This window comes from Prorops nasuta, unplaced genomic scaffold (genome assembly GCF_024137725.1).
Source record: "Prorops nasuta isolate Cenicafe-Biocafe unplaced genomic scaffold, Cenicafe_Pnas_1.2 PNAS00003, whole genome shotgun sequence".
Taxonomy (NCBI): Eukaryota; Metazoa; Arthropoda; class Insecta; order Hymenoptera; family Bethylidae; genus Prorops; species Prorops nasuta.
The window spans coordinates 4675788-4702941 of NW_027116800.1; the positions used below are offsets into that span (position 1 = coordinate 4675788).

Here is a 27154-nt window from a genome sequence, read left to right on the forward strand (position 1 = left end):
GAACTTGTCACTGTGCGCAAGTTCATGATGAGGAAAGATATGCAAAGGCTGCTTTTTTCATTATCTTGAAAGTCGCTTTTCGACATGATTCAGTTTTGACTTAAAGGTGATAACGAGAAACTTTAATGCCGATGGAGTACGAGCTGTTAAAATAGACATTTCTATACCGCACGAAACTTGTACTCTGCACTTCTTGTCAAACACGTGTATGTGAATAATCGATTGGCCAAAAATGTTGAAATTTATTTGGATCGTTTGGTATAATTGGAATATAGACGCGGATCAGGTTTTAATCTATATACAGAGATTTGTAGTTAAATATAAAACAGTGTTATTTTATCATTTCCAAAGTCAAGTTTCTTCATTTCACTAAAGCCTCTAGTAATACTCTTAAATCACAATTTAAATAACTCGTTATAAAAGATTTGGCAAAGAGAAGAATTTCTGTAAACATATTAGGAGGCATGCAGTACGCAGAATTAATTTTGCGAGTGCAGAGACAAGGTAGGAATCGTCGTTACTGGCGGAGTAGATTGCGGATAAGTTAGATTTCTACTTTGTCGAGGTGACCAATATCGATACCGATTTGCGCCACTCGACAAAAAGGAGCAATAAGAAGCTTGGAAAATACTCTGATTCGTTGAAAGTAGCACTAATGAAAGTACCGAATAATAGTTGACGACGTTAAAGGTCTCTGCGTATTTCCACCGAATCGAAGGTTTGGTAAATATAGGTTAAATTATTTATAAGCAACGTACTAGCATGGAGAGTATTGCAATTTATAGAAGAAAAATATCCGAGTCATGGATGGTTTATGTCATTTGCTGTTTATCTCTGACAGCTGAGCGTATATCTTGTAATGGCATTAGCGCGGAGAACTGTGTTACGTCCAGGAAAGTTGAAACGTAAGAACCTAGGAAGACGTCGGAAAACCTATGTTCGATGTAATCGGTCATAGACCCAAACAGTATAACGACTTGTCGTCACAAACAAACAACATTCTTGCAAATAAGAAGAATAATGACAACTGTGGTACTCAATTTTTTTTATCGTACCTACTTGTATCATTTTCCAAGCAGAAGAAAAAGAAATCTCTTTTTAGCATAGATTATTACACGAATCAGCAAAATCCTCTCTCCCTCTCTCATTACAGTAATCGTGAAATTATTATTACATTTGTTTTTGTAGGATAATTAGTTTGCATAAGAAATAAAGAAATTAATATCGATAAATTCAGCATGTGAATGGTAATTACGGTTGAGCCTTGTAAAACACTTGTACTTTGTAGAGTATATTATTCTTTGCCGGTTAGAGTCATCGTGTAATTTATTACACTGCTTTTTTTTTACAGATAACAGGGACTATTCTTAACTCGAATAATATTATTTGCATGAATACAAAACATTGAATTGGATTTGACGGTGGAAATCAATTTGATATTATTCCAAGCTAATCGCAACTGCTTGAAAATTTATTCGTAATTATTAAATTAATCGACTGGTCTTAATATAGGGATAGGAAGCAGAGATTGATAATTAATATGCAATTTAAAACATTGTTGTCGTATTATAGCAATATTTACATTTTGCATAAGCAAGAATTCTTGCTCTGCTTGAAGACTGTTTCTTTATATGTTTAACTCGAGTGGATAATAAGCTCGACCCACGTACTACTGCAATGATTTTCTCTGGTGTTTACAATGAATTGTTGCTTGTTTATCGATACAATGACGTCACTCGTGCAGCAAGTACACCTACTGCATTTATAGTGGCTCTTAAGTAATTTAAGCAGTCAATTCCGCGTTATTTGACTTTACATGCTTTTATAGCTTGGAACCTGACGTGTCCGTAACTATTTTTGCTTTTTACTCTTTCCGCGCATTCAAACTCCAATCCCATAAGGTATAGAGTATAAGAAGGAAACTTTTGCATACTTTGCCACTGCTGCTACTGCAATATGTAAGCCCTCGTACAATCGATTAAATAATATTATATATATATATATATCTATATTTATAAATATATATGCAATTAAGTCAATCATATATGCATTCTTATTGTCCCATGAAGCACGCAATGCACGTGCTCTTTAAAGTAACGTGTCGAAAATAGAGTTTATACGCAGGATCGATAAAGACTCGTCCATTGGTTCGATTGGTTCACGTTCGTTTTCCCGCCCGTTCCCTTCCACAACCATTCACATTTTACGTCTCCAGTAGCAATAATAACAATCTACTCAGTCACTACAGATCTTTAAAGTTATTAAAACGGTCAACGCGTGTCTTGTTTACACTCGAGGAACGCTTCTCACTTTTAGGCAACATTGGCGAACGGCCTAAAGTAGTCGCTTCAATTAGGAGACGGACGAGCTCGAAAAGTTTCCACCGATGATGGAGGATCGACGATCGTGAGAAAATTTCGTGTGAGAAAATTGTAGATAATAACAAAAATAAACTTGGTTTGCAGAACGCGCATATAATCTCTGCTCTGCGCATAAACTTGGAGTGCAAGTTGCGTTGGACGTTCCGCCTTCTTCACGTCGAATCAGTTGTCGACGGGCCACCGCGCTGATCTCGTATTGTCTACACGTGCAACGTTCAATAGTTGTTTACAATAAATTCGACGGTTCCCAGCTAAGCCCGTTTGAACGCTCTGATCGAAGCACGAAAAATTCCTCCCTTGCCATCTTTCGTCCCAGTTCCGTGCTACAGTGTTACATATTTTTTTTTTTTTCATCTAGAGAACAATTAAAATACCACGACAGAGTTCCCACCGATTTGGGTAAACCGAGTCGCGCGAGCAGATTAACCTTGACCAAATTCACCGAGCCGCTTAACACTCGTTAACGAATCGTAAGGAGACGCGTGTGCTGAAACTTGTAGCTGCTTGTAACGTTTCTTCAGAGTGCTTCGCCCGAACAGATTGAAAATAACACTACTGGCAAGTACAGTGGGACGACACGAAGCTCAGGATTGTTTTGACGAGGCGAGCTACCGGGAAGAGGCTCGAGAGAGGAGTACGTGGTATTCGGAGATATTTGGCGTGGATAAATAAACACGGAATGACGAAGTTTCGAAGGAGGCGAGCGACGCAAAAAATGCCGGCTGATTCCGCTTATTCCTAGCTCCACTACAATTATTTATCCCGAGTTAAATAACAAACATTCAGTATATTCGTCTTTTTTTCGCGACCGTGTGCCGATTTCCTCGCTTTGTCGCTTTTTCCAGCGAGTTAGCGTCAAAGTTGAGCAAATCCCGACGCGCGGTGGAAATTATTCAGCCTGTTGCTTTATCGCGTGGCAAACAAGGATGGGACCGGATGAGGCGTCGATATAAATCACGTATGCGTTCTTCTCTTTATTTGACTTTTTTTTTTCTAATTGATCGGCTCTTTGGCGGTAATTTTTGAATTTGAAGAAGCGAGTAAAGTCAATGTTGCTCGCGCAGGCTTTATTATCGCGTCAAATAAGGATACGGTTAGATAAGGTACAGCTAAACGCGTACAATGTATGTGCCAAGAGAATCCTACTACTAAATATCCACCGCTATATCCCGTCGCGTCCATTACAATATCAGCCAGTTATCTCTTGGACTCTGCAGATGCGCCTACAACACAATATAGTGGTGCATGTTTGTAAACATATCTTGGGAAAAATTATATTTAGATGATCCACCGGCACAGCCGGGTAAACAAACCGTTGCTCTCTCTCTCTCTCTCTCTACGATCCGTGAAACACTCTCACGTTTATTTATACGTATTTTGCGATATTATTGCTCGCGTTCAACTTCCCGCGATACTTCGCAGAAACAGAAATTCCAAAATCAACCCAGTCATCACGCTTCTCCTCCCTCCCCCTCCCCCTTCAACCGTCTTCTTTACTTCAAATATGCATAACACGCAGCGTCACTTTATTTCTGCATTTTTAATTCAACATTAATATTTATCGTCTTTTTTTTCACTCATCTCCTCTGGTTTTTTTACTCGAACGCAAAAATTCCTCTATTACACAAGCGCGTTTCTCGCAGGATTGGAGAAAATCAAAGAACATAATTCCTTAACGCTAATATTTGACTGATGCTTGCACTCGGCTAGAAAGTATTTGCAGTCATTCTTCTCGTCTATCTTCCAATATATGCCTCTTGTTACTTTCGAGTGTTGGGATATTCCAAGAGAGAAACACTTCATTTGTTTATTATCTACTTATCCTCGGTTAAAAATTAAATTAGCCGTTAGAGTGTTGTTGCTTGGGATGAAGAAAATCGACCGTCGCGTATATCGCGTTATTTTCGTGTCAGTTTTACGAGTGTTAAGGCGGTTGAACTTGTTGACAGAATTGTTGCGTAGGCGCGGCTCATTTAAATCGCAGCACTTTATACTCTCGACTATTTAACGCGTTAGAGCGAAAAATCCAATCCTTTGTTTTTCCATAAAAGAAAATCCTGTCGAATTATTTTCACTTTCATTCCCATGAATTTTCCAATAGGAATAGCTGAGCAGTGTTCGAAAACGTGCTGTAAATAGGATATTGGCAGAATGTGCTTCGTATGCTGCATATTGATATCGATGTACAATTATTTCTTAATTAATAATAGTGCGAGCAAAGATGATAATAGCGTTTCAAAGATATAAGTAAATTGTTTGGATCGAGACTACGGGAAAGATTTTACAATTATAAAGAAATGTGCTATGCAAGTGATTGGTGAGCTGTGAAAATGGGTACCAGAACTTTATTTAGGCGTCAGTCGAGTGCGCCAGCTGGAACTTCATCGGACAATTCCGACAATGCTAGCATCTTATCCAATTGGTACACCAAAATTGCCACAAATGTCAAGAAGCGACCTTTTAGCCCAAAATCTTTCCTCAAGAAAACCTTGGTACAGCCTTATCAATTACTCTCTATTCGTTATCGACACTACTTCTTTTTATTCCAATTCACTTTATTGCAATTTTGTTCTTTATTTTTTAAACAATTCCTTATTAGTCTACCGAAGTATTTATAAGGATGTAAAAAGAAACTAAAATTTCTTTCACTTTTCAACTGGTCAATGTATTATCAATAAATATACTAAATAATAATTATTATTATTTTACAGCTACCGGTTGTGGATCCATTCTTGGAGAAGGTGTCTCTCTCCGATCTCGGTAAGTTAATGTATATATACTTATTCAACCAATTTCTCTCGTGACTTGAAAACTGCAAGATGCCACTGTGCTTCGGAAAAAACAAATGAAGCTCGATCAATTCTCAAGGGGTTGCGTTTAAATTTCCCACGTGGAGATTTTTCTATAAAACGTAAATGCCTTTGTACACATTAAACCTGTGTATATATATATATATAAGAATTAACGATTAATTATGAACTGCCTGATATTATATAAATAAAAAACAAAAATAAGCGAAGCTAGTAGATATGGAGGGGAGTGTGTGAATGGTGTTTAGCAATGTCGAGTAGCGTAGGTTGATGTTGAGAGAGCAGGAGTATAGAGGGGGTGGAAGTACTGATACAAGCTTAGCGCAGCCACGTGCTCCGGACTTTGCATATATATATATATATCCCCTTGAAACTGTGGCAGTGGGTTTTCTCCTAGCACATCCCTCTTCGTAGTCGAGAATCTGGACTATCGATCGTTGCTCTCCCGGGAAATGGGAGAGGGGGGAGCAGTGCAATTGCTGCGAAGACCGCTCGGGATGTTAAAGAGGGCAAGGGGTGGGGGGAGGGAGAAGAAGAGGAGGAGGGGGCAGAGGACTGGAAAAACCTATCGGTGCCGAGTTGGTGAAAGAAGAGGGGGCTTTCCACGGTGGATGGATGCTGAAAGGTTCGCGAAAATTGTTGATTAATTCGAGGGGGGCAGTTGGGAGTTGCAGACGAGAAGGGGTGGAGGGGGGTGGGGGGGGTGTTTTCACGCAACCAAGCAGCTCTCAACGTGGCGAATAGCGTGACACGGCATGGCGTGTCAAGGCGCGACGTTCCTTTTGTCCACTCACCACTGAAAGAAATGGCGGAGGGGAGGAAAAGGTCAACCCTCCCTCGCACACGTTCATCCCTCCCCTCTGAACTCGCACCAGCTGCACCTCTTTCTCGGTCTAGGTCACGAGGGAGGCTGTGCGCGCCCTACATCACACATATATATCTACAGTGTGCGATATACGTCTACTATTGCCATCAACACACACACACACACACACATACACCGTCATACAACGCTCATCATACCACCTCTCATAAATCGAAGGCTAACCGCTTCAATTTCCAATTATTCCCTCAGTCACCCTCCTCCCCCTTCCCCATCCCACTCATCACCTCGTACGATCTTTCATCTTCTCACATCTACGCACACAAAGTGAAATTTATAATACCCTATATAGTCTCCTTAAAAACTGTAAAATGCAATTATATCATGTTCCAAGAAGAGTCATGCATTCCATTTATTTATAACGTGCATTTCTTAACTACGAGAATTCGCATCTGCCTGCATACGTTTTAATTCACCGTTCATTTGGATGACTACTTATATTTTAATTAAAATACTAAAAACTGTGCAATTATTTACTCGTTATTATATATGTATAGTTTAACCGTTATTGTTTTAATTTCCGTAGAATTTTAAGGAAATGACTCTTATATTGTTTGTCGTAGTTTGCGTAATGTTGGACGTTGGTACTCCTACGTGAAGCAAGTAATAATTCATAGTGCTGTAACTTATAAAGCGATTTTCTCGAAATTACGCAAATTTCGTCTTGAGTAATGTGAACTCGAACACGCGTCGGTGAATAATTTCGGATGAGTCGATGCGTGCATAGCTGTACTTTTGAAGAAATCGAAGGTTTGCATACTGAGAAAAATGTTTGAACCAATAAACAATTTCTTATAATTATATAATAAAAAGAATTTATTGTATTACAAATTTTGGTCATTATCGTTGTGAAAATTATTCATTGGTTGAAACATTTTTATCAGTGGAAGCTGCAAGACGGAAATGCGATTGGAAAACGTATATTTTATTTAGATATTCGGCGGAAATAGAGAAGTAAAAATTCTGATTGCTTTCAAAGTTGTTCGAATTACGTTCAATTTTTTAACCCGACTTATCAACTGATCGATGAAACACTGCTAAATTTGGTTCTATCGAAAATTCTCCTATTTGCCATGGATACATCGACGATCCCAGGATTCTGGCTATTTTTGTATGATTAACTCGAACGAACATCTATGAATAAATTCGAATGAGACGATCGATGCATAGCTGTGCAGTTGCAGAATTCGAAAGTTTTTAGTTGGCAAAGCGGAAGTGCCATCGAGGAACGTATTTTATTCAGACATTCGACGAAATTAGAAAAGTAAAAAATTCTGATTGCTTTCAAACTTGTCCAAATTACGTTCAATTTTACAACCTGATTCATCAAGTGATCGCTGAAGGGCCACTAAATTAGGTTCTATCGAAAATTCTCTCCTCATTACCATAGACACATTGCCGATCCCAGGCCTCTGGCTATTTTTACATTACAATTTTTGTAAATCAAAAAGAAGCCAAAGCTTTTTGCAAATTGCGCAATTCGATCGAAAATAATTTAATCACTATTTTCCCAAACTCAATTATTTTCCAGCTACACGAGATTAATCTGTAAAAATATTATTATTTGTTATTCGCAAATATTATTTCAAGGTGAAATAAATGGACGTTATACTATAGCGATAAAGATGTACCACGCTGATAGATTTATTAAATTTTCCACAAATTTACCAAAAAACGAACATCTCCATAGACTCGATTTACACAGTGAATGAAGCTAAATTTCAACTCGAACGTAATGAGCTTAGATTTACACTAGCACTCAGTTTTTGGCAAACGTTTGGGCACGTTTATTTATTTTTAGATAATAACGATATATAGTCATCCAAGAACTCGGTGAAAACACAAACAATTACTCTCCTCCGGAAAGCACGCAAAATTTTATTTCTGACATTATTGCAGATAGCGGAAGGGCATGTAATCTTCGGGCGTGCTGCTGTATTTTTTACAGTCGAGCGTAATTGCACGCGTAGTCTTTATCAGCGTGACGATTGAGGCGTCTTCGATTTTCGTGCTTTGAACGTGATTATAAATTAATACGGTTGGTAAACATTGACAGTTATTTAATTGCTTACAGAATCATTAGAACTGGGATAATTGCGATCTTTGCACGAGTCTATCAGTCGATCAAATCTCTCAAGTTTTGTCAAATATCCAAATACCAGAAAATTCATCATTTTCATAATTACGTCCTACACCCATTATCATTTTTTTCGTTAGTGTTTTGAGATCTTGAAGAGGTATATATTCTGAAAGATGTTTGTATCAAGAGTATACAAATGAACGATAAAAAAGCGATATTCAGGAATCTGGTCGAAAGCTTGTAATTTAATAGAATTCGCGTGAGTTTTAACAAGTTTGAGATATACACAACTCGGAGTAGTATTTTTTTGGCAGCATTTGAATGCTCAGGCCGAGTTATTCTTGGTGGAGGCATCGACGAAGAAATAGAAGTATTTTCGAGGGGAAATGAAGAGGGCAGGGGGTGGGGTGGAAGGGGGGGGCAATCGCATGGCAGAGCATCGACAGAAATTGCAATTTGGCTAGACAGTCATTGGGCTCGCCAGTATCGAAGCTGACGAACCTCGCGAATCTCCTATACTCTTTTCATGAGAGAATCATGAGCACCAATCGACTGGGTCTCGTGCATTTGTAGACGACCACGTTTCGAGTGCATCCGTTTCAATGTTTTCCTCACGTTTCTTCCAATGTCACTCTACGTTCACTAAAAGCTGCCAAATAATTGCTGTTTCGCCTGACACTAGAATATTTCTGTCAAAAATACTTGAATTTTTTTCTGTAACTTAGCTCTCCCCCTCCCTATCTCCTCTTCTCTCGTTCTATATGACTAGCGTACACATACCCCATCATTTATTTGTTGACAATCGAGCAAAGTTTGAGAAACTTCAACTTCAACTTCCTTTTCCTTACAATACGCACAAATAATTCCAGAAAAAGAAAGATGAAAGTGCAACATCCATATTTGCCCAAGATTTGCAATTTTTACTTATCCGAGCTTTATCAGATGTTAAAAATGTGCGATAAAGGTTTGTTTTACAGAAAAGTTGTCATTTTACTGGCACCAAAAACACGTCTATTATTACATTTTTATCGCATCTGTCAATGAAAAATAGTGAATAATTGAATCGATAAACTTGATGACGTGGATATTGGTGTGAGTTAAATTTTATAGGATAAATTAGTCCTCACCCCCCCCCCCCCCATATGTATACATATAAATCAGTTTCCACTAATTGTATTTCTCAGTTCAAGAGTAATTATATAGAACAGTTGTGACTTTCGGGTATCTTTGCTTTGTATTCGAAGACAAACAGAAATATTATTGAAGTTGAAGAAATAGAAGGTCATGGAAAAGCCTGGAGCTTCCATGTTCACGCTAACGGAAATTTAATATAATGATTATACTGCGCGATAATGTTGAATTTATACTATTATTCAAATTCGGAGGATATTCGTACGGTATTAGGCGAAATATCTTCTATCCGGATGAATGAAGATGAAGATCCTGTATATTCGAGAGATCTCATCAAGGAATTTGACGTGGAGAATCCACAGTTGGAGGTCGAGTTGGCCTGGGAGCTTTCCAAAGGTACTTTCCTTCCTAAGACTTGCAATATTAAAGTTAATACCGTTCCGGAACTCAAATGTATGCATGGATCCTCCAGGCAGGAGCCAACGAATTATTGTAACTCTTGATACTTAAATTCTCATTAATGTTACTTTTTTTATATATACTTAAAAATAATATTGCTCAAATATTACACGTGTTTAGCCCATCTTTAAATGAATTTAATAACCTAGTGTCTCTAAAAGAATATAGCACAAAACGTGGTCACGATAGTCTGTTAATATTTCTCGTATTTGAAACAATATATTAAACTAACTATAATGAAAAATATATACCTTTCTAATGAGCAGTAACTTGCAATATAAACTTATATATTTGTCTATATTTTAGCATACGAATTGAAGTTATTCCTCTTTTTTCTCGAAAATACACATTTATCTCGTTTTGCCCATATTCCCCTACCTGGTATCACACACTCGTGTTATTATAACTGATTTTGACTACTTAACAAGAGACTATTAGCTCTCCTGGTAAACCAATAGACAGAAGATATAAACGATTCAAAGCTGCTGACCTACGCCAAAATGTTATTCCTACTTATTTTTTTCACCATAAGACATAAATAATGCATCGTGAAGAATTAACGAAGACGATTGAAAACACGTTGAGTCAGACTGGTTTTTCCGGTTGAACAGAACTATATAGAAGCTTCCTTATCGAGGTTCTCAATATTTAATCATTTATTTGTTTCACGCGTTTAACCGATATTTTAAAAATGTTCAAGTTGTTGCTTGTACTCGACAGACAGTCGATTCGATTAGTTTGGCAATGATTCTTATCCACGGTTGAAATGGCAGAGGAAAGAATCACGAGAGAGTGCAGAATTAACTCTAATAAGTGCAAGAGGCAAACGCGTGGTAAGCCTTTCAATAAAAGAATCGCGATTTGCTTCAAGCGCCAGTCGATACTCTTGAATTCTGCTTTATCATCTCGCTGAAACCTTTGTATCCTGCTAGTATGTAGTATATAACGTGCAGCAAGGTAAAAATATATGTGAAACTATTAACAGTTACTTCTACTCGCTTCTCGTGGTTTTCTATCGTGGAATCGCGAACGGGACAAACTCTCGAATTAATTAAACCTCATTTGTAGAACTTTTAATGCAGATAGACCCTCTAGCATTAAAATTTTATCATTTCTTTCTTATACCAGTTGAGAGTTTGTCATTCGCCAAAATACATAGTTTCGTTCAACTGCAAATTTGTGAAGGAAGAAAACAACGAGGAGAGCATTTGTGCAAACTCATTTTAGCTGGTATTTGTAAAATCGCTAATTTTTCCACAGAGAATTCCCTAGTTTTTTTGTGCAATTAAAAGGATATTTCTAGTGTGTGCTAATTTGCGAGTGATGCATGAGAGCAGTAGTGAGCGAGAACCCGAGTCATTAACCGAATAGAACGTCTATTCCCTTCTTTGTTGAGAACATTTATATATATATAGAAGTCTAAGTTGGTTCAGTCAGTGTTGGCCAGGCTCTTAACGTTGCTACGTACTTTTAATCGTTCCTTAAATTCATCACCCAGGGCACACGAGCGGTTAACGAATGTATTATTAATTGATCAAAGCTATTAATCGAGATTCTTCGTGTTACAAGAAGAAGAGTGTACCCACGTTCGAAAACATACCAACTCGAGGTTTCTAATGATCTTTTTTTCTCTTAGCTCCACTCGTAGTTGGCATGATATTCGTGCAAGTTTAAATCTGATTTATTATTAGTACTACCTACGCTGTAAATGGATATTGTTTTAAGTTAATGTGACGACAGTGTTTTGAAATTGTCCCGCAGTACAGAAGACTCTGATATCATTGAAGATGTTGTACTGATTTTTTTCCAATTACATAGCATGGTGAAGATAGACAGACTCTTTCTTATACGAAAAATATCAAAAGCGCTGACCCGATGGTTCAAACTGATGAAATTTAAATAGTATTTAAATTTTATTATATATTCAAATTTGATCATTTTTTCACTTTTAAACTTTAAAATCCATTGTTCAGGGCTAAAGCACTCGTCGTGCTATGAGAAACGGATGATAAGTCGTTGAGGAAAAATGCAAACTCGTCAGAAAAACGCGATGCAAGGAACCATTTACCTAGATCCGAGAAAATCGTATTTTTTCCGTCTATAACCAATTAAAGCAATTGCACAACTGTAGTAGCGTTATACGACCTTCGATGGTAACATACTGTAGCAAAGATATCTCATCATTGTAGAATAAACTTTGTAAAAGTGACATTTTTCGCAAAGGCTTATTTTAATCAATAATTCTCAATAATAATTTTTACCTCGAAGGACTTGTTGAAAATTTGTATAGGGGCAGCAAATGTGTAACTGCAATAATTTTACCTCCTTTATTTCGTTTACGGATTATACTCCAGCCAGTTATTAATTCTTTTATAGCCAATTAGAGCTTCCCCTGCACAATTTCAATATTAGATAGAACGATGCGAGTTAAAATTCACAAAGAAATCTTTGCTGAGTATTTTATTCGTAACGTAAGAGGAGAATGGGCTAAATCTCAAATTTGTAAAAATGCATTTTCAGATGTAGGAAGAAATGATTATGCACTGATAAAAGAAATCACTTAGGAGATAAAAGCTGAAATTATAAAGCATAGTGGCATCAAGCAGTCGACGTACAGTTCAAAATGCTTCGGCGTAATAAAAAGGCTTTACTCTACTGCCAACTATTTGCACTTTCAGAAGAGGACGAGTCGCAGATTTTCGTCAAGTTTTTCAAGTTCCACAAGTGTTACGACCTAATACCAACTAGCGCAAAGCTAGTCGTTTTTGATACACATCTGCTGGTAAAGAAAGCTTTCTTCGCCTTGGTTTACAATGGTGAGTACCTTTGTTGTTACAAGACATTCCTCTTTACGTATGTGTAGAATATCAAACCATCTTTTCAATTAAAATTTGTTTTCAGGCGTGAGAGCAGCCCCCTTATGGGACAGTTCCCGTCAGCAATTTGTCGGGATGCTAACCATAACCGACTTTATAAAAATTCTTCAAATGTATTATACGAGTCCATCAGTCAAAATGGACGAGCTAGAAGAACACGAACTGGATACTTGGCGAGGTATAATTTCTCTTTTTTCTCTTATTCCAACTCCAATTCCTTTTGTGGCAAAACAGATGCATTTCATTAAACAAAGTAGAACTCATAAAGTACACTTCATTTTATTTTTATTTACAGATGTTCTTAAAGACCAAGTTCATCCTCTGGTGAGCATTGGACCTGACGCTTCCCTGTACGATGCCATCAAAACTCTTATTAAAAACAGAATTCATCGGTTACCTGTGATAGATCCGGATACGGGAAATGTTCTTTACATATTGACCCATAAACGAATACTTAGGTTCCTTTTCCTTTATGTAAGTATTCGACAATTAATTATTCATTTCTATTGTATAATGGGACATTCCTGAATCTAACAATAAAACTCTTAATGCTTTAGATCCACGAGTTACCAAAACCATCTTTCACTAATAAAACGCTTAGAGAATTAAGGATAGGTACTTTTGAAAACATAGAAACAGCAACCGAAGAAACTAGCATAATATTAGCTCTTAAGAAATTTGTTGAAAGGAGAGTATCGGCCCTACCGATTATCGATAGTGAAGGAAAATTAGTCAACATCTATTCCAAGTTTGATGTTATTGTAAGTATGCTGCAGAGGAAGCTCAATTTATACGAAATCTATTAAACAATGATTTTTTTATTATTTATAGAATTTAGCAGCTGAAAAAACGTATAACAATTTAGATGTTTCACTTCGTGAAGCAAATGAACACAGGAATGAATGGTTCGAAGGAGTTCAAAGCTGCAAACTGGATGAAACTGTATATACCGTTATGGAAAGGATTGTTCGAGCAGAGGTAAGCAGTTTGTAAGGCATTGATGCTTAAAATGTCATGTCAACTGAATACATTGATCAAACTCAATAATCGCATTTATATATTCAGGTCCATAGGCTAGTGGTTGTGGATGATGAAGACAAAGTAATTGGAATTATTTCTCTGTCCGATCTGCTATTTTATTTAGTACTCAGACCTTGTGGTAAGTAAGCCTTTTAAAAAGTAATTTGACCAAACAAAAGTATATATATTCTTTTTTATTAAAGGGGAAGATGGTAGCAATAAAGGTAGCTCGGTGTCATTGCGAGCACGGGATGCTTCATTATCAAAGGATGATAGCATAGCGCATTCGCTAACTTCACTTGCTGACGGAGAAACTGAAGCAGAGCATACCGTTGACGCGTGCAAGGATGCCGAGAATGCTGCGGAGGAATCGAACCAGGTGGGTCAACCACCCTCCACGCCTAGTCCACCACTGAGTCCTGCAGCGTCTGATATTTCAGAGCCCCAGTCAACGGTAGTAAGTCAATCTCAGGAACCTTCATGGCGCGAAGTAACCGTTTCTGGTGGAGAATGAAAGGGCAGAGATTTAAGGTATCTCACGATACGGAACAAACCAAATTAGATAAGTGCTACATTGCTAAAGCATATTGTTTTACAGTCACGCAACAACACAATAATAATGAAAATAGATTTAAAGGATAATGATAATAGAGTAATAATAGTAAAGATAAATATAATAGTAATTATATTCATATTAAAAATAAGCACTAGATTTTTATCTTCCTTTGGTGATCGCAATATGATCGTTCGTTCAAAAGGCTACGGCCAATTATTATTGCTTCTTTTTTGTGATGTTTTGCGAAACTGTTTTGCCATTAGTGATGGATCCTACGAGTAAAGCCTATGTTTAAAGTAAGTAATAACCTTTGACAATTGAGAAGTTTTAGACAAGATTGCCATTTAGATTGACGTTACTTAAATTAACGGCATATTATCTTGTAATGATATCAAAGTATCGTGTAAACCTTTCTGCATCATGCTCGTTTATGTTATCAATGGTTTTTATATTCACATTAGCGCGCAATGCAATAATAATAATAATAATAGTAATATATAATGATTGCTATATAGGATATTCCTTAAACATTTACGGTTTCGCAATCCTGTATTTTTTACATAATAAAAGTAATTTAAATTATATGCTTGAAAATCATGGATATAAATTGGCGAACTTTATCAATGCCGTCAATAACAAGACTTCACTGTAATTGATCATAATTTATCGTTTGTTTTTTGAGTTTCTATTGTTTATAACGGTGAGAGTTTGTTGTAGTTAAAATATATCTACATCTTCTCTAATCAACTTCATCGAAAAGTATTGTATATATCGAAGTTAGAGAGAAAAAAAAACGCTGATACTGCTGTCACTGTACTTGGCTACAGCGATAATGATACGATGCTTTGTACAAAATATGAAGGTTTCTTAAATTTACTTTTTTATGATACAAGCGCTACTCCACATAGATTTCCAAATTTCTTGTCACATACTATGCCATTGTCTGCTCAGGGTATTCATCGGTATCCTTTAATATTATTAATACTGGGAATGTTCCAATGCCATGCTATTAATTCACCAAACAAATGTCTATCATTATATTTTTTGTAATTCAAAGCAAACCTTTGTAATCCTCTAAATAAGACTTTAATCTTTTCCAACTTTGAAAATTAAATAGCAGATATTTACCAGTAGATGCAGGGTACTATTAATATGCGTATCATATTTTTGGTTTTTCTTACTTAATATTTTGCTAATATTTATACATGGTATTAAGATTTCATATAATTTTTTATGTAAAATTTCTTTCCCCGATTTTTCTAAAATTGATTTGGGACACCAGCTTTAAATGATGAAAAATGCATTATCATAATAATAGACATCGGCATTTTAAACAGATTTCATGTTTTATTAGTAATTCATAATTGCCAGACGAACGTAACCGATTTTTATTTGCTTGACAAGATATGATAATTACATGATATGACTATTAAACTAACTCTGTTCTCTTTATTTTCACTTTTAGAAAGCGTTCATGATAATTGTATTTAATAGTGGATTAGTTACGAGTATAATGTAAAGGTACCTTACAAAACAGTATAAATGTATGAAATGGAGGTTGTATCATTGAATGCACCGATTTGAGAAACCATTATTGTAGATAATTGTAAAAAATGCTGCATTGGTTTTCTTCCTCTGTTACGTTTTATAGTGATAGGTAAGGCTCTTGCATGATATACGAATTATGTTTTATAAACTGTAATGCGATGTATGTGATAATTTGAAAAACAGAAAGTTGCCTTCAACCTATCTTAACACACTTATACATGCTTGCAGCATATACCTATGTTTAGATCATTGGTGACTACAAATATAAAAAAGTATAATTGAGAGAATCATGTTTTGACAGTAGCTGATAAAGTACGGGTGAGAAATAATATGCTCTAGTAAAATGTATTAATAAATAGGAATACAAAATTTCAGTATAAGTTGACAGAATAGATTTCTAACGTATACGATAAAGCATTAAAAGCGTGCGCCGAAAAAAATTAACGTCTTAATATAAAGTCTTTTGCGCCAGTAATGATTTATTTTAAAAAATAACTATATTTCAGGAATTACAAAAAGATAATCGTTCTAATAAATATAAGTTCTGATTTTTCTGTAAATTTCATTGGAATGCATAAAAAGACCTTAATTGACTTTTCTACTGTAACTGCAAACTATTTTTTTAACTCATAAATATTTTTACATGTCCTAAAAGCGTTTTACCAAAAAAAAGTTTAGAGATGGAATACTCAAATTTTCATGTGATATTTGACCAAATATTGTATATTACATTTGATTATAAGTAATATGCTGTTAAAATCTTGCAAGGTTTGCTATATCGCATACATTTATATTTTTACTTATAGATTATAATCAATTGGAAAAAAACGTTTATAAAAACTTGAACGATTCAGCATAAAAAGTATTTATAAATTCAAAGCTTAATCAGAACTTTCACTGTAGAATATTGTATAAAAAAATAAATTATATACCTAAATAAGAGTAAATCATTATTGAGCTGTTAATAAAATACACACGATAGTTTCAACAAAAATATTCATTTTTCGTTGTTGCAAACGATTGTCTTAGTATTGCTGTATTACATTTATCTTAAAGAAAAGTCGATTAATGGGGGATATTTTCATTGAACCGAATGTGAGATATTAAATGAATTCAAGGATTTCTTCTTATAGAATGTTTTTTTGAATGAAGGAGGCCTCCTTGTGGACAATTTTATACGTATTTAAGGGTACGAATGTAAATAAATGGCCTCGGTGCCGTACGGAATGAGAGTTCCGTCAATTGCACGAAGCTCAGTGCCTACAATAATTGAATAAAGATATTCCTATACATATTTCACCGGAGTGAATTAAGTAAAATCTGTATTAAATTGAAAAGAATATACGGCATTCACGGTCTGGATAAAGCAGAGCTAGACTATAGACTAGTGATATCAATTATAAATAAATAAAAAATGATTTTTTTACAGCTGAAATGACATAGCTGAACAGGATTCAGTGTGCGATAACTGCAATTAGATTTCCATTTAGTACAAAATACGTGACGCAACCCCCACGTTCACGTTCTTTAATTCTTAGACATATATGCTAAAGTTTATGCTCCAACAGCCTACGCAATTTTGCATTGCCCTCGACCTTCAATATTCCTGTGAAAAACAAAACTAAACTATTTCACTATATACTGTTATTTATACATCACAAACCAGTTTTCTCGAGTGATTAATATTAAACAGAGAAACGAATTGAACAATAAAATATACACGTTTCCAGGAACACTGAATAGCGTGCGTACTGCATCTGCGAACCAAATTATAACTACATATATCATTAAGCTATCGATAATGAAGTGTACAATAAAGAATCGACTTAAGTAATATATTCGTATATATCGTCATATCCTAATTCCCTAAAACAAGGTAATAATAAGGTCAATTTAAAACCAGTAATATTTATTATCTTATCTTTTATTTCAAATTCTATTAGTTTTTAGGCCAATTATGTAATTATATATTTTTATTACACGATTTAATTTGATTCTTATTTATTAACATACTTTGGTTAAAGAAAATAACTTGTTCAGTTCACAAAAATGCTTTATGACGTTGTTTTAGAAAAAAATTTGAACTGATTTTTTTTCTTTTTTTAGAAACACGATTTTATTTTTATACTTATCCTACAATATTCAAGAATTTAATACAAAAGTTTATTGTAGAGTAAAACTTCCTCTATTTTAAGTATATTTTAAAACCTTAGTTAAAATATACTGATAACTGAAATTGATAAAATTCCTGTTTCGAATTAATCAGTATTTAAAGAAATTTGTAGCCTTTGTAAAAATTTCAAGATTGAGCCACGGCTAGCATCTCTTCTTGGTGAATAAGGTGAGTCGTATGGTTAACAAGACCCATCAATTTCGATAAAGAGCTAGCCCATGCATCCAAAAGTGCCGCGGGTTCTTGGGCTCCAGTAAAGCGAACAACCCCAGCGGGTCGATCGGTGCGTGCATTTATAACCCCAGTTTCTACTAAATTACAAAGACATGTTTCCGTTTCTTCTACAGGGAGATCCAATAATTCTGACATTCGTATTAATGTAATTTTGGTGTAATATTTGGCCATTATTCTGATATTCTAAAAATAAACGATATTATTATAACACTTTTAAAACTTATTTACTTTTTAAACTTACATGTTCCACCACTCGGTTTCTGAGTTCTGTCCATCTTTTACGTCCCTCTTCGGTGGATGCTGTGAAAACTTCTGTCGATCTCAATTCAGTTTCGTAAATTTCACATAAACCAGACCATTTAATTAATTCTGGATTAACAAATAGACGCAATAGCTCCCTAAATATAAAATACATTTTCATATTATGCATAACAAAAGTCTTTTTATGAATAAATTAGTCAGGAATAATTACTTATAAGTAGGTATTTCATCTAAAAGTTTGTCCGCTAATAGTCTGTGTGTTAAGTCGGCTTGCTCGGGCTCATGAGGGGCCAAGACCAAATACAGAACTGCGCGGGATAATGCGGTGTGTCTTTTCTTAACATCGTCTTTCACTGCTGGTGTTTCCAGAACTGCTCTGTTATGTCGGCAAAGTTCCAAATGCCAACCCTCGTGTCTAGCCAATTCCATCATTAAACTATTAAAGAAAATAAACAGTATTAATGAATAATTTAATTTTTCAATAATTTAAATAGTTTCCTTATTCACATACTCATAGTATTTTAATTTTAATGCCTGTGTTTCTTCATCATTTTCATCACTAAAGAATTTTACATTAATTTTTTTTGCAATTATTTGAGTACGAACAAAATCTTGTTTTGCTAAGCACAAACGCATTTGTTCCAAAATAAGTGAAGCCTTTTCTCGTCTTGACATGCTACCATACGTCTCCACCTAAAATTTTATACAGAATGTAGATAATTCTTATTTATAAGAAGAATACATAAATAAAAACATTTATTGTGTGCAGTACCTGTAATTCAAGCATTACTGTAGCAGCACCAGTTACATCCCCTTCCTCTTCTTTTAATTTAGCCAGCCGATGGGTCAGTCTTGCCCTTTCGACTTCCACATAGATCTTAAAATAAAGCATAAGATGGAATTATTGGATAATAGAAAATATATTAGAAATTTAATGGGAAAAGATCAATTATTATTACCTTTCCTTCAGTAACAGAGCGAAGGGTCTCAATTAATTTTACCATGGTTTCTTTATCTGGTGTTTTATCAACATAGGTACAGCATTCTTGAACCATTTTGGTAACTGCATATTTCAGCTGAGACCTTCTCTTTGATAATAAAACTATATGTTCGTTTAATGCTGTCCAATTTTTAGCTTCTAAGCAAATTTCTACTATAGCTACGAGAACCCTAGATGTGGAAGCCATATCTGTGGCCTAAATATGTTTATTAAGAATACAAATGAAGTAAAATACATTATATTGCTATGAAATAGTATTAATTTATACTAACAGTCCTTGTAAGCTTTTCCAGTTGCAATAGTTGATCCAGAGCATCGTGAAGCTTTCCTTCCTTAGCTAACTTTTTGCATTCTGGAATTTTTGTATCACAAGAACTCTCATAGTCCACCTCCATCTTCACAATTTTACCAGAATCTGTTATGGTATCCATAAGTTGGTGGTTCTAAAACACTTAATTTAGAAGCATTATATATTTCACATATTTATACCAGTAAAGTAAGAAGCCTGAAAGATACTTTGTCGATATTTATCAAGGTTTTATTAAATGCTAAATCATACTAATATTAATGTTAGTTATTAGTCAATTTAGGATATATTGTAACAATAACAAAACTTATTTTATTACAATCTTCAATGTAAAAATTAGTATAAAAACGCATATTAAAATAATTGTTAAAAATTAATACAAAGTATTTGATAAGTTAACGCCGACCCGAAAATCCTGAATAGAAGTACGCATTCTAAGTAGAAAACCCTTATAATTTGTTTATTTTAGCCTATATTTAAAAAAATTAAACTGGTAATAACTTGTTAAATATAGGTTAAAGATAGCGAATTTTAAAGGTTTTCTACCTGGAATCGGCTTTTCAATCCAGAGTTTACGGGTCGGCATCGATTTGTGAAATATCCTGTATATTATTAAATATGATATAAATCCTTAATTAATTACCAATTAATAGCACTGACAATTAGGAAAAAGAAAATTAAGCAATAAATTGTGATGAAATTAACACACAAAGAACATCTAAAAAGCTTGAATGATTTGCTGTTTTGTATTTCCAGATTTAGGTTAATACAAACTGCGGCTGTGTTAAAAAATCTATCGTTTTATACAGAACCTAAACGAAAACGAGTCCAATTCTGAGTTTGAAATTTTGACTGAACGTAACATACATGTGTTGTTTATTTAACTCTGTCATATCAAAAAACGGAGAAAATAATGTGCATAACCTTTGCTTTTAAAAGAATTAATTACAGTTATTTAGCAAAATTTAATTTTCTAGGGTAAATTTACAGACAATTTATTTTAATTTTTTAAATATTGGTGAGTTCAGGCAATTTGGAGTTCGTAGCAATCCACAGCACATAGAAAAGCGCTGAGTAAAGGACGTGTCATGATTGGTTTAAATTTGGCAAACGTTCAGAAGGGTGAGGGAGGATTGGTTAGCTTAACACAGCATTGGACACAAATGTACAGTTTGTGTGACATGACATATGTAGTATGTAGTATGTATGTATATCATTTATGCCCAATTGTGTCGATATTTTTTAGGTTAATTAGAAAACCCCCCGACACACCCCATGTTAACCACTGTTGGAAATGTTGGAATGCACCTTCGCAGCTTAGCACTTCGAATGCTAGCTTAGATTTAGAAATATAAACTAAAAAGTAATCCTCGAAACCTATAGTTTACGTCACATATACTATAGTACTTGGGGTCTTTTGAAGGTAATGTTAGTAATAAATGACAGTGACAGTGAGAAATACAAATAGTACATACTACACATAAATACGGCCGGCAGGCGGCAGGGTCTGTTAGACGATCTCAGAAATGTGTCAAAAAATTGTTTGACAATTTAAAACTTACTTGTCTCACATTGTGTATGTACATATTTGTACTGGCTATTTTAATTAGTTTTTAATGATTCTTGCTGTCGTTGTGTGGTCGCTATTACAGAACTCGCAATTAATGACACTTGTTTAAAAACTGGGAAATGTCATACGAGAAGGTAGGTTATATTGTTTAAAAAAGTTTAAAAAAGAAATTACTAATGTGAAAAGAGAAAGAAGATAAAACTATAGTAAGAAACTCTCTACCGTTTCCTCAGCTCGTTCGTTTCTGACAATTTAACGGTTTCTACAGGTACTTCATCGATTGGATCAGCCTCATGGGTCAGGCAGTGTCTATATATCGTGGAGGCCTGGCAATAGTACACATTTGGCTACCACAGGATGCGATTCAACAGTTGCTATTTATGATCGTCAAGGGATGCTTCAGGAGCGCATGCAGATATCTGGGTTGTGCACTGGTTTTGGATGGGACTCGGACGGGGACTTGCTTGCAATCATATCTCAAGGATCATCTATGATAATTGTATGGGATGCTACTACAGGGAAAAAATCACAAATAGATGCAGGTGTCAAAGATGGGTTGACTTGCATGATGTGGGCTAAAAGGAGCTGTTTACTGGCTGTTGGTACCAAGGCTGGAAATCTTGCCCTATATGATCATTTGAATGCCAGGTTATTACAATAATATGCAGGGTGCCATCATTCTTATAAGCAAACTTTTTGTTTCTATATTTGTATAAAGAGTTTGTGTCTGTAAAATTTTAAAACATAATATTCTCTTTGCAATCAGGCGTATACCCATATTGGGAAAGCATAAGAAAAAAATAATCTGTGGTGCTTGGTCAATCGAAGGACTGTTGGCTTTAGCTAGTGAAGATAAAGTTCTCAGTATTAGTACGAGCGATGGTGACACTCGGCGTCAAATCATGCTTCAGGGTGATCCGTCAGATTTGCAATTCAGTGAAATGAAAATGGATCACAGAATAGGGGCTGAAAATACCGTCTCATTAATTGTTAGTAAGACAACACTATTTTTATATAATATTTTGGATCCGGAAAATCCCATCGAACTGGCATTCCAGAAGCGATACGGTCCTATCGTTACGTACAAATGGTAAGGTTGCTCTTTGAGGAGCTTATTAGCTCATATCTCGTATTAAAGTTAATTTTTGTAATATGTCTGTTCTCTACCAGGTATGGAGATGGTTATATATTAGTAGGATTCGAAGCTGGCTATTTTATAGCAATTTCAACTCACATCAAGGAAGTTGGTCACGAATTATTTCAAATAAAGAATCACAGAGATTGTTTGACCGACGTTGCCTTGTGTCATATAACTGGAAAGGTAGTTACTTGCGGAGATAATACTTTGAAGATACATAGTTTACAAAATTTGGAAGAGACAGAGAAGGTAATCCATTTGCCGGGCGAGACTGGCATAAGTAAGGTGGAATGGTCGACGGACGGTACAATGCTGGCAGCCGTAACACATGCGGGAAATGTATTTGTCTATTTAGTGGAGATTCCGAAATTAACAAGCGCATGCGGAAACAGGATAGCCCTTTTAACCAGCCTAATGGAAGCTACCGTTCATATTTGCACGCTCGACAAAGAGAAACCGGAGCCGCAAGTGATTCACACTATAATCGAGCCGTCCGTATTGGCCGTGGGGCAGTCGCACTTGGCGGTCAGCTTAAATAACAGAGCCCTTATCTGGGATCTAAGCACGAAACATTACGAAAATCAGATGCATTACGAGCGTGATTATTTGGCTACGGTCGACAGTATGAGGCTGAACGAAACATACATGTCCGCGCTGTTCGATGGAAAATTACAATTGCATATGATCAAAGGCGACGAAATGCTAACGAGTTGCGGCAAAGACAACAAGCTATTTCCCGATTCAAGCATGACCAACTCTAGAATAACATGTCACACCCTTTCGTCGGATTTTCTTGTGTATGGTGACGATATGGGTCGTATTGTCTATTTTCATCTAGAGCAGTTCAACCAATCGACCGAGTTTACACACAACAACGGGATAAAGAATATCTATTTGGACGCGAACGGGACCCAATTGTGCTTCACGGATAACAAAGCGGACACATTTATCTACGATCCCATAGACGAGAGCGTAGTTCAAGTACCGGTCGATTGTCCCGACTCGACTGACGGGATTATCTGGGATCAAAATATCTTGGAACGAAACGTATTTGCCATCTTCAACAAAAGCGTCATCAGGGCTTATATATACGTAAAGTATTTCGTGGAGGGTGCCAAGGTGATTCTGTTGAGCACTACGAAACTACCGTTAGAGACCGTTCCCGTGCTTATGTATTCCGGTGAGGTAACTCTTTGCACTTCGGATAATAGACTGGTCCAGATGACCTTGGCGTCGCACGAGGACGTCGGGAACATTGTGGAAAGTAAGAAAATAGCGGAAATTCTCGATAATCAGATTCAGTGTAGAAGATATCAGATGGCGCTTAGTACCTGCGAGAAGCTCAACAGTAGAGAGCATTGGGTGAAATTGGGCGAAAGTGCCATTGCCAATTTGAACGTAGACTTTGCGATACGTATTTATCGGCGTATAGAGGATGTCGCTATGGTACGCAGCCTGAAACTAATGGAGAACACGGATGAGCTGGCGTTACTATGCGGTCACGCCTGCATCTTGCTGGGTAATTACAACCGGGCGGAAGAGTTCTTTTTGCAATCGACCGAGCCGGTGGAGGCGCTCTACTTACGACGGGATTTGATGCAGTGGGAGCAAGCGTTGCATTTGGCACAAAAATTAAAACCCGACGAGATACCTTTTATCGCCAGAGAATACGCGCAGCAGTTGGAGTTCACCGGCAATTATCCGAAGGCCTTGTCGAATTACGAGCGTGCTCTGGTGGATTTGCGTGGAGCTGCCGGTGTTGGTGTCGGGGCTAATGCACTTCATCGCAATCAGTGCCTCGCTGGAGTAGCGAGAACGTCTATAAGGTGCGGGGATAGCAGAAGAGGCGTTGCCATTGCTATGGAGAATGACAGTCCAAGAGTATTGCGCAAGGAATGCGCCGAGATACTGGAAGCGATGAAGCAGTATAGCGAGGCTGCCCTGCTTTACGAAAAGGCGGAATATTTCGACAAGGCCGCATCTGCCTACATAAAATTGAAAAATTGGCAAAAGGTAGGTCAACTATTGCCGCAAATATCGTCGCCGAAGATTAACGTGCAGTACGCAAAAGCGAAAGAGGCAGAGGGCAAATATGAGGAAGCTGGTAGGGTATATGAGATCGCCAAGGATTACGATAATATAATCAGAATAAACCTCGAACATTTAAACAATCCCGCCAGAAGCGTAGAGATCGTCCAACAAACGAAGAGTATAGAGGGTGCTAAGATGGTAGCGAGATATTTTCAAAAAATGAACGATTACAATTCGGCAATCAAATTTTTAATCTTATCCAATTGTCATGACGAAGCGTATCAGCTGGCGAATCAGCACGGAAAAATGGAACTCTATGGGGAGATTCTCGTAGAGACCCTTGAGGATGGGCACAATGATGATGATGGCGAAAATAACGACAAGAACTGGGCGCGAAGGGAGGACTTCAGAAGTTTAGCTATGCATTTTGAATCACAGAAGAATAGTCTTCTGGCTGGAAAATATTACTTTCATGCCAGCGAATATCAGAAGGTACGAACGTCTATTATTATTCTTATGCCGTCCAAGTCTACTCCATTAAAAAATCGTCAATTTCTTCTCCTCTATTTTTATTCACTGCTTGCAGGCCTTGAAGCATTTGATGAGAGCAGCACAGTTGTTGGCGGACGATGACACGGCAATCGGATTGGCCATAGACACGGTTGCTTCCTCCAAGGACGACAAGATAGCCAATCAACTGATCGACTTCCTATTGGGTGCCGATGGTGTACCAAAGGTATATTATTAATTACGTTTGTTGCGCGTCTCCTTGACTAAATTAGGTAACGACGAAGCGTAAAAGATTTTCAATCGACTAAATCAAACTTAGGATCCAAAGTACTTATTTCGGCTCTACATGGCAAGAAAGCAGTATAAGGAGGCTGCCAAGACGGCGATAATAATTGCAAATGAGGAGCAAATCAATGGTAAATACTATACATTATAATATGTAGTATGTACACATAATGCAAGTAGTTTGTTCTTTCTTCCTCCATTATCATCTATGTATCTTTTTCTTTCACAGGAAATTATAGAAACGCCCATGATGTACTGTTCAGCATGTATCAGGAACTGAAGCGTAATAAGATCAGTATACCGCTGGAAATGCAGGATAATCTAAGACTTTTACACTCTTACATTTTGGTGCGACTCCACGTAAAGAGAAGCGATCATTTGCGTGGTGCAAGAATGTTAATCAGAGTAGCCAATAATATTTCTAAATTTCCATCCCGTTAGTAAACCTTTGCGCAGCAGCGTATCGATACACCACTTGGGAGTAATATATGAATAACATCTTACACACACATCTTTCCTAGATATTGTTCCAATCTTAACCTCAACCGTCATCGAGTGTCACAGGGCTGGCCTGAAAACAGCAGCGTTCGATTATGCCGCTATGCTGATGAGACCAGAATATAGGACGCAGATTGACGCAAAGTACAGCAAAAAGATTGAGGCGATAGTCAGAAAAGCACCGAAATCTAGAAATTCCGAGATGGAGGACGAGCCGCAAACTCCGTGTCCCTATTGCAATAATAAACTTCCTGAGACTCGAATGACTTGCGATAAGTGTAAAAACACCATACCCTTTTGCATAGCGACGGTCAGTCGAAAAAATTTTCTTACCAAAGTTAAATTAGCTTTCATCTTTTAACAATGTATTTTTACTCTGCAGGGCCGACATGTGATCGATAGTGACTTCACGGTATGCCCGAAATGTGATTTTCCCGCTATAAGAAGCGAGTTTCTCAGGTTGGTATGCGTAACGGTTGAAATAACCAAATGAAATATAAGTAAAGGTTTCCATCGTTTTATTTAATTTCGTTAGAATCGTGGAATCCGAAGAGCCATGTCCAATGTGCTCGGAACGAGTGGAACCAAAAACCATTCCAGCGAACATCAGCTTACGTCCTTATTTGTATCAGCAAGAAGAGAAGAAATGAAGTGAAGAAATTTATTCTATAGCGAATAAAGCAGTCATAGTTGCAATAATGTGTTAACTTAGACGCTTATACAGATTCCGTCCAGTGATAGTATACTGTGTATGATATTAGGATATTCATAAGATTATATTATTTATTGCTTAGTCATAAAATGTTTCTAAAAAGTAAAAAAATAGAAATGGAAGGGTGAATATATTTCACAATAAAATAGGGCCAAAGTGGTGTCGAAAAGTAAAAAACAACATTTTTTGTGTTTCTTTTAATATTTTGATTTTAACATAGGAATCTTAGTTTTTTCTTTTAAACAAACTGCTAGAAGATTAATTGACGATTATAATATTCTCTACGAATTGCGTCTTATGCATTTTCAATGTAAAATCAATGGTTTAAAACGCCCGAAATTAGAATTTTTTAAAATAAAAATGTTAAAATAGTCTTTCTTTGTATATATCCTATTATTAATGCTGATGTATTTCGTCATATTTTCAATACGACGAAATCCATTTTAAATTCCACATCCTTCTACATCCGAAATGTGTAAAAAAATACTAATAGAAAATCCAAAAATGCCCTATAAAAATAATTTGATTTATAAATTTCCTCATTTTTAACGCTTTTTAAACTATTAATTTTGCGTTGATAATGCATGAGGCATCACTTTCAAAGAATTGTGTAACCATTCATTATATAGTTTTCAGATGGTTTTGTCTGAAAAAGGGAAAATTTATGATTGATAGGTTAAAGTATCAGAAA

General features: G+C 36.1%; 3 protein-coding genes across 5 annotated transcripts in view; 2 read left to right on the top strand and 1 right to left on the bottom strand.

Moving 5' to 3' along the window:
• SNF4Agamma (SNF4/AMP-activated protein kinase gamma subunit) overlaps positions 1–17580 on the top strand; it is a 43046-nt gene extending 25466 nt beyond the window's left edge. For 2 of the 3 annotated variants that reach the window (XM_066747618.1, XM_066747617.1), the window contains 8 exons: positions 5093–5141; positions 12423–12560; positions 12646–12798; positions 12916–13094; positions 13178–13381; positions 13452–13598; positions 13686–13779; positions 13844–17580. In XM_066747618.1, coding sequence (XP_066603715.1) covers positions 5093–5141; positions 12423–12560; positions 12646–12798; positions 12916–13094; positions 13178–13381; positions 13452–13598; positions 13686–13779; positions 13844–14154 — 1275 coding nt within the window. In that variant the 3' untranslated portion in view covers positions 14155–17580. The remainder of the gene's footprint in view (positions 1–5092; positions 5142–12422; positions 12561–12645; positions 12799–12915; positions 13095–13177; positions 13382–13451; positions 13599–13685; positions 13780–13843) is intronic. The other variant, XM_066747616.1, reaches the window with a different exon arrangement.
• Positions 17581–17711: 131 nt separating this feature from the next.
• Positions 17712–20563, bottom strand: Rpn5 (regulatory particle non-ATPase 5). Its single transcript, XM_066747619.1, has 8 exons — positions 20363–20563; positions 19685–19863; positions 19372–19608; positions 19185–19289; positions 18924–19105; positions 18624–18848; positions 18393–18549; positions 17712–18334 (listed from the first exon to the last, which is right to left on the bottom strand). The coding sequence occupies exons 2-8, from the start codon at positions 19841–19843 to the stop codon at positions 18044–18046; spliced, it is 1356 nt and encodes a 451-aa protein (XP_066603716.1). The 5' UTR covers positions 19844–19863; positions 20363–20563; the 3' UTR covers positions 17712–18043.
• Positions 20564–21221: 658 nt separating this feature from the next.
• Oseg6 (intraflagellar transport protein Oseg6) lies at positions 21222–26643 on the top strand. The gene is made up of 10 exons (XM_066746854.1): positions 21222–21423; positions 21558–21937; positions 22056–22379; positions 22460–24950; positions 25045–25194; positions 25288–25384; positions 25483–25689; positions 25775–26061; positions 26134–26210; positions 26287–26643. The coding sequence occupies exons 1-10, from the start codon at positions 21409–21411 to the stop codon at positions 26399–26401; spliced, it is 4143 nt and encodes a 1380-aa protein (XP_066602951.1). The 5' UTR covers positions 21222–21408; the 3' UTR covers positions 26402–26643.
• The last annotated feature ends 511 nt before the right edge of the window (positions 26644–27154 follow it).

Excerpts from the sequence above, each read along its gene's own strand:
- Rpn5 (XM_066747619.1), bottom strand. The coding sequence starts at position 19,843 with ATGGATACCATAACAGATTCTGGTAAAATTGTGAAGATGGAGGTGGAC. Across the intron at positions 19,290-19,371 it reads GCTCTGTTACTGAAGGAAAG|ATCTATGTGGAAGTCGAAAG; the intron begins GTAATAATAATT and ends CTTTATTTTAAG. Across the intron at positions 18,849-18,923 it reads TTAAAATTAAAATACTATGA|TTTAATGATGGAATTGGCTA; the intron begins GTATGTGAATAA and ends TTTCTTTAATAG.
- Oseg6 (XM_066746854.1), top strand. Across the intron at positions 21,938-22,055 it reads TATGATCATTTGAATGCCAG|GCGTATACCCATATTGGGAA; the intron begins GTTATTACAATA and ends CTTTGCAATCAG. Across the intron at positions 25,385-25,482 it reads AAATGAGGAGCAAATCAATG|GAAATTATAGAAACGCCCAT; the intron begins GTAAATACTATA and ends TTTCTTTCACAG.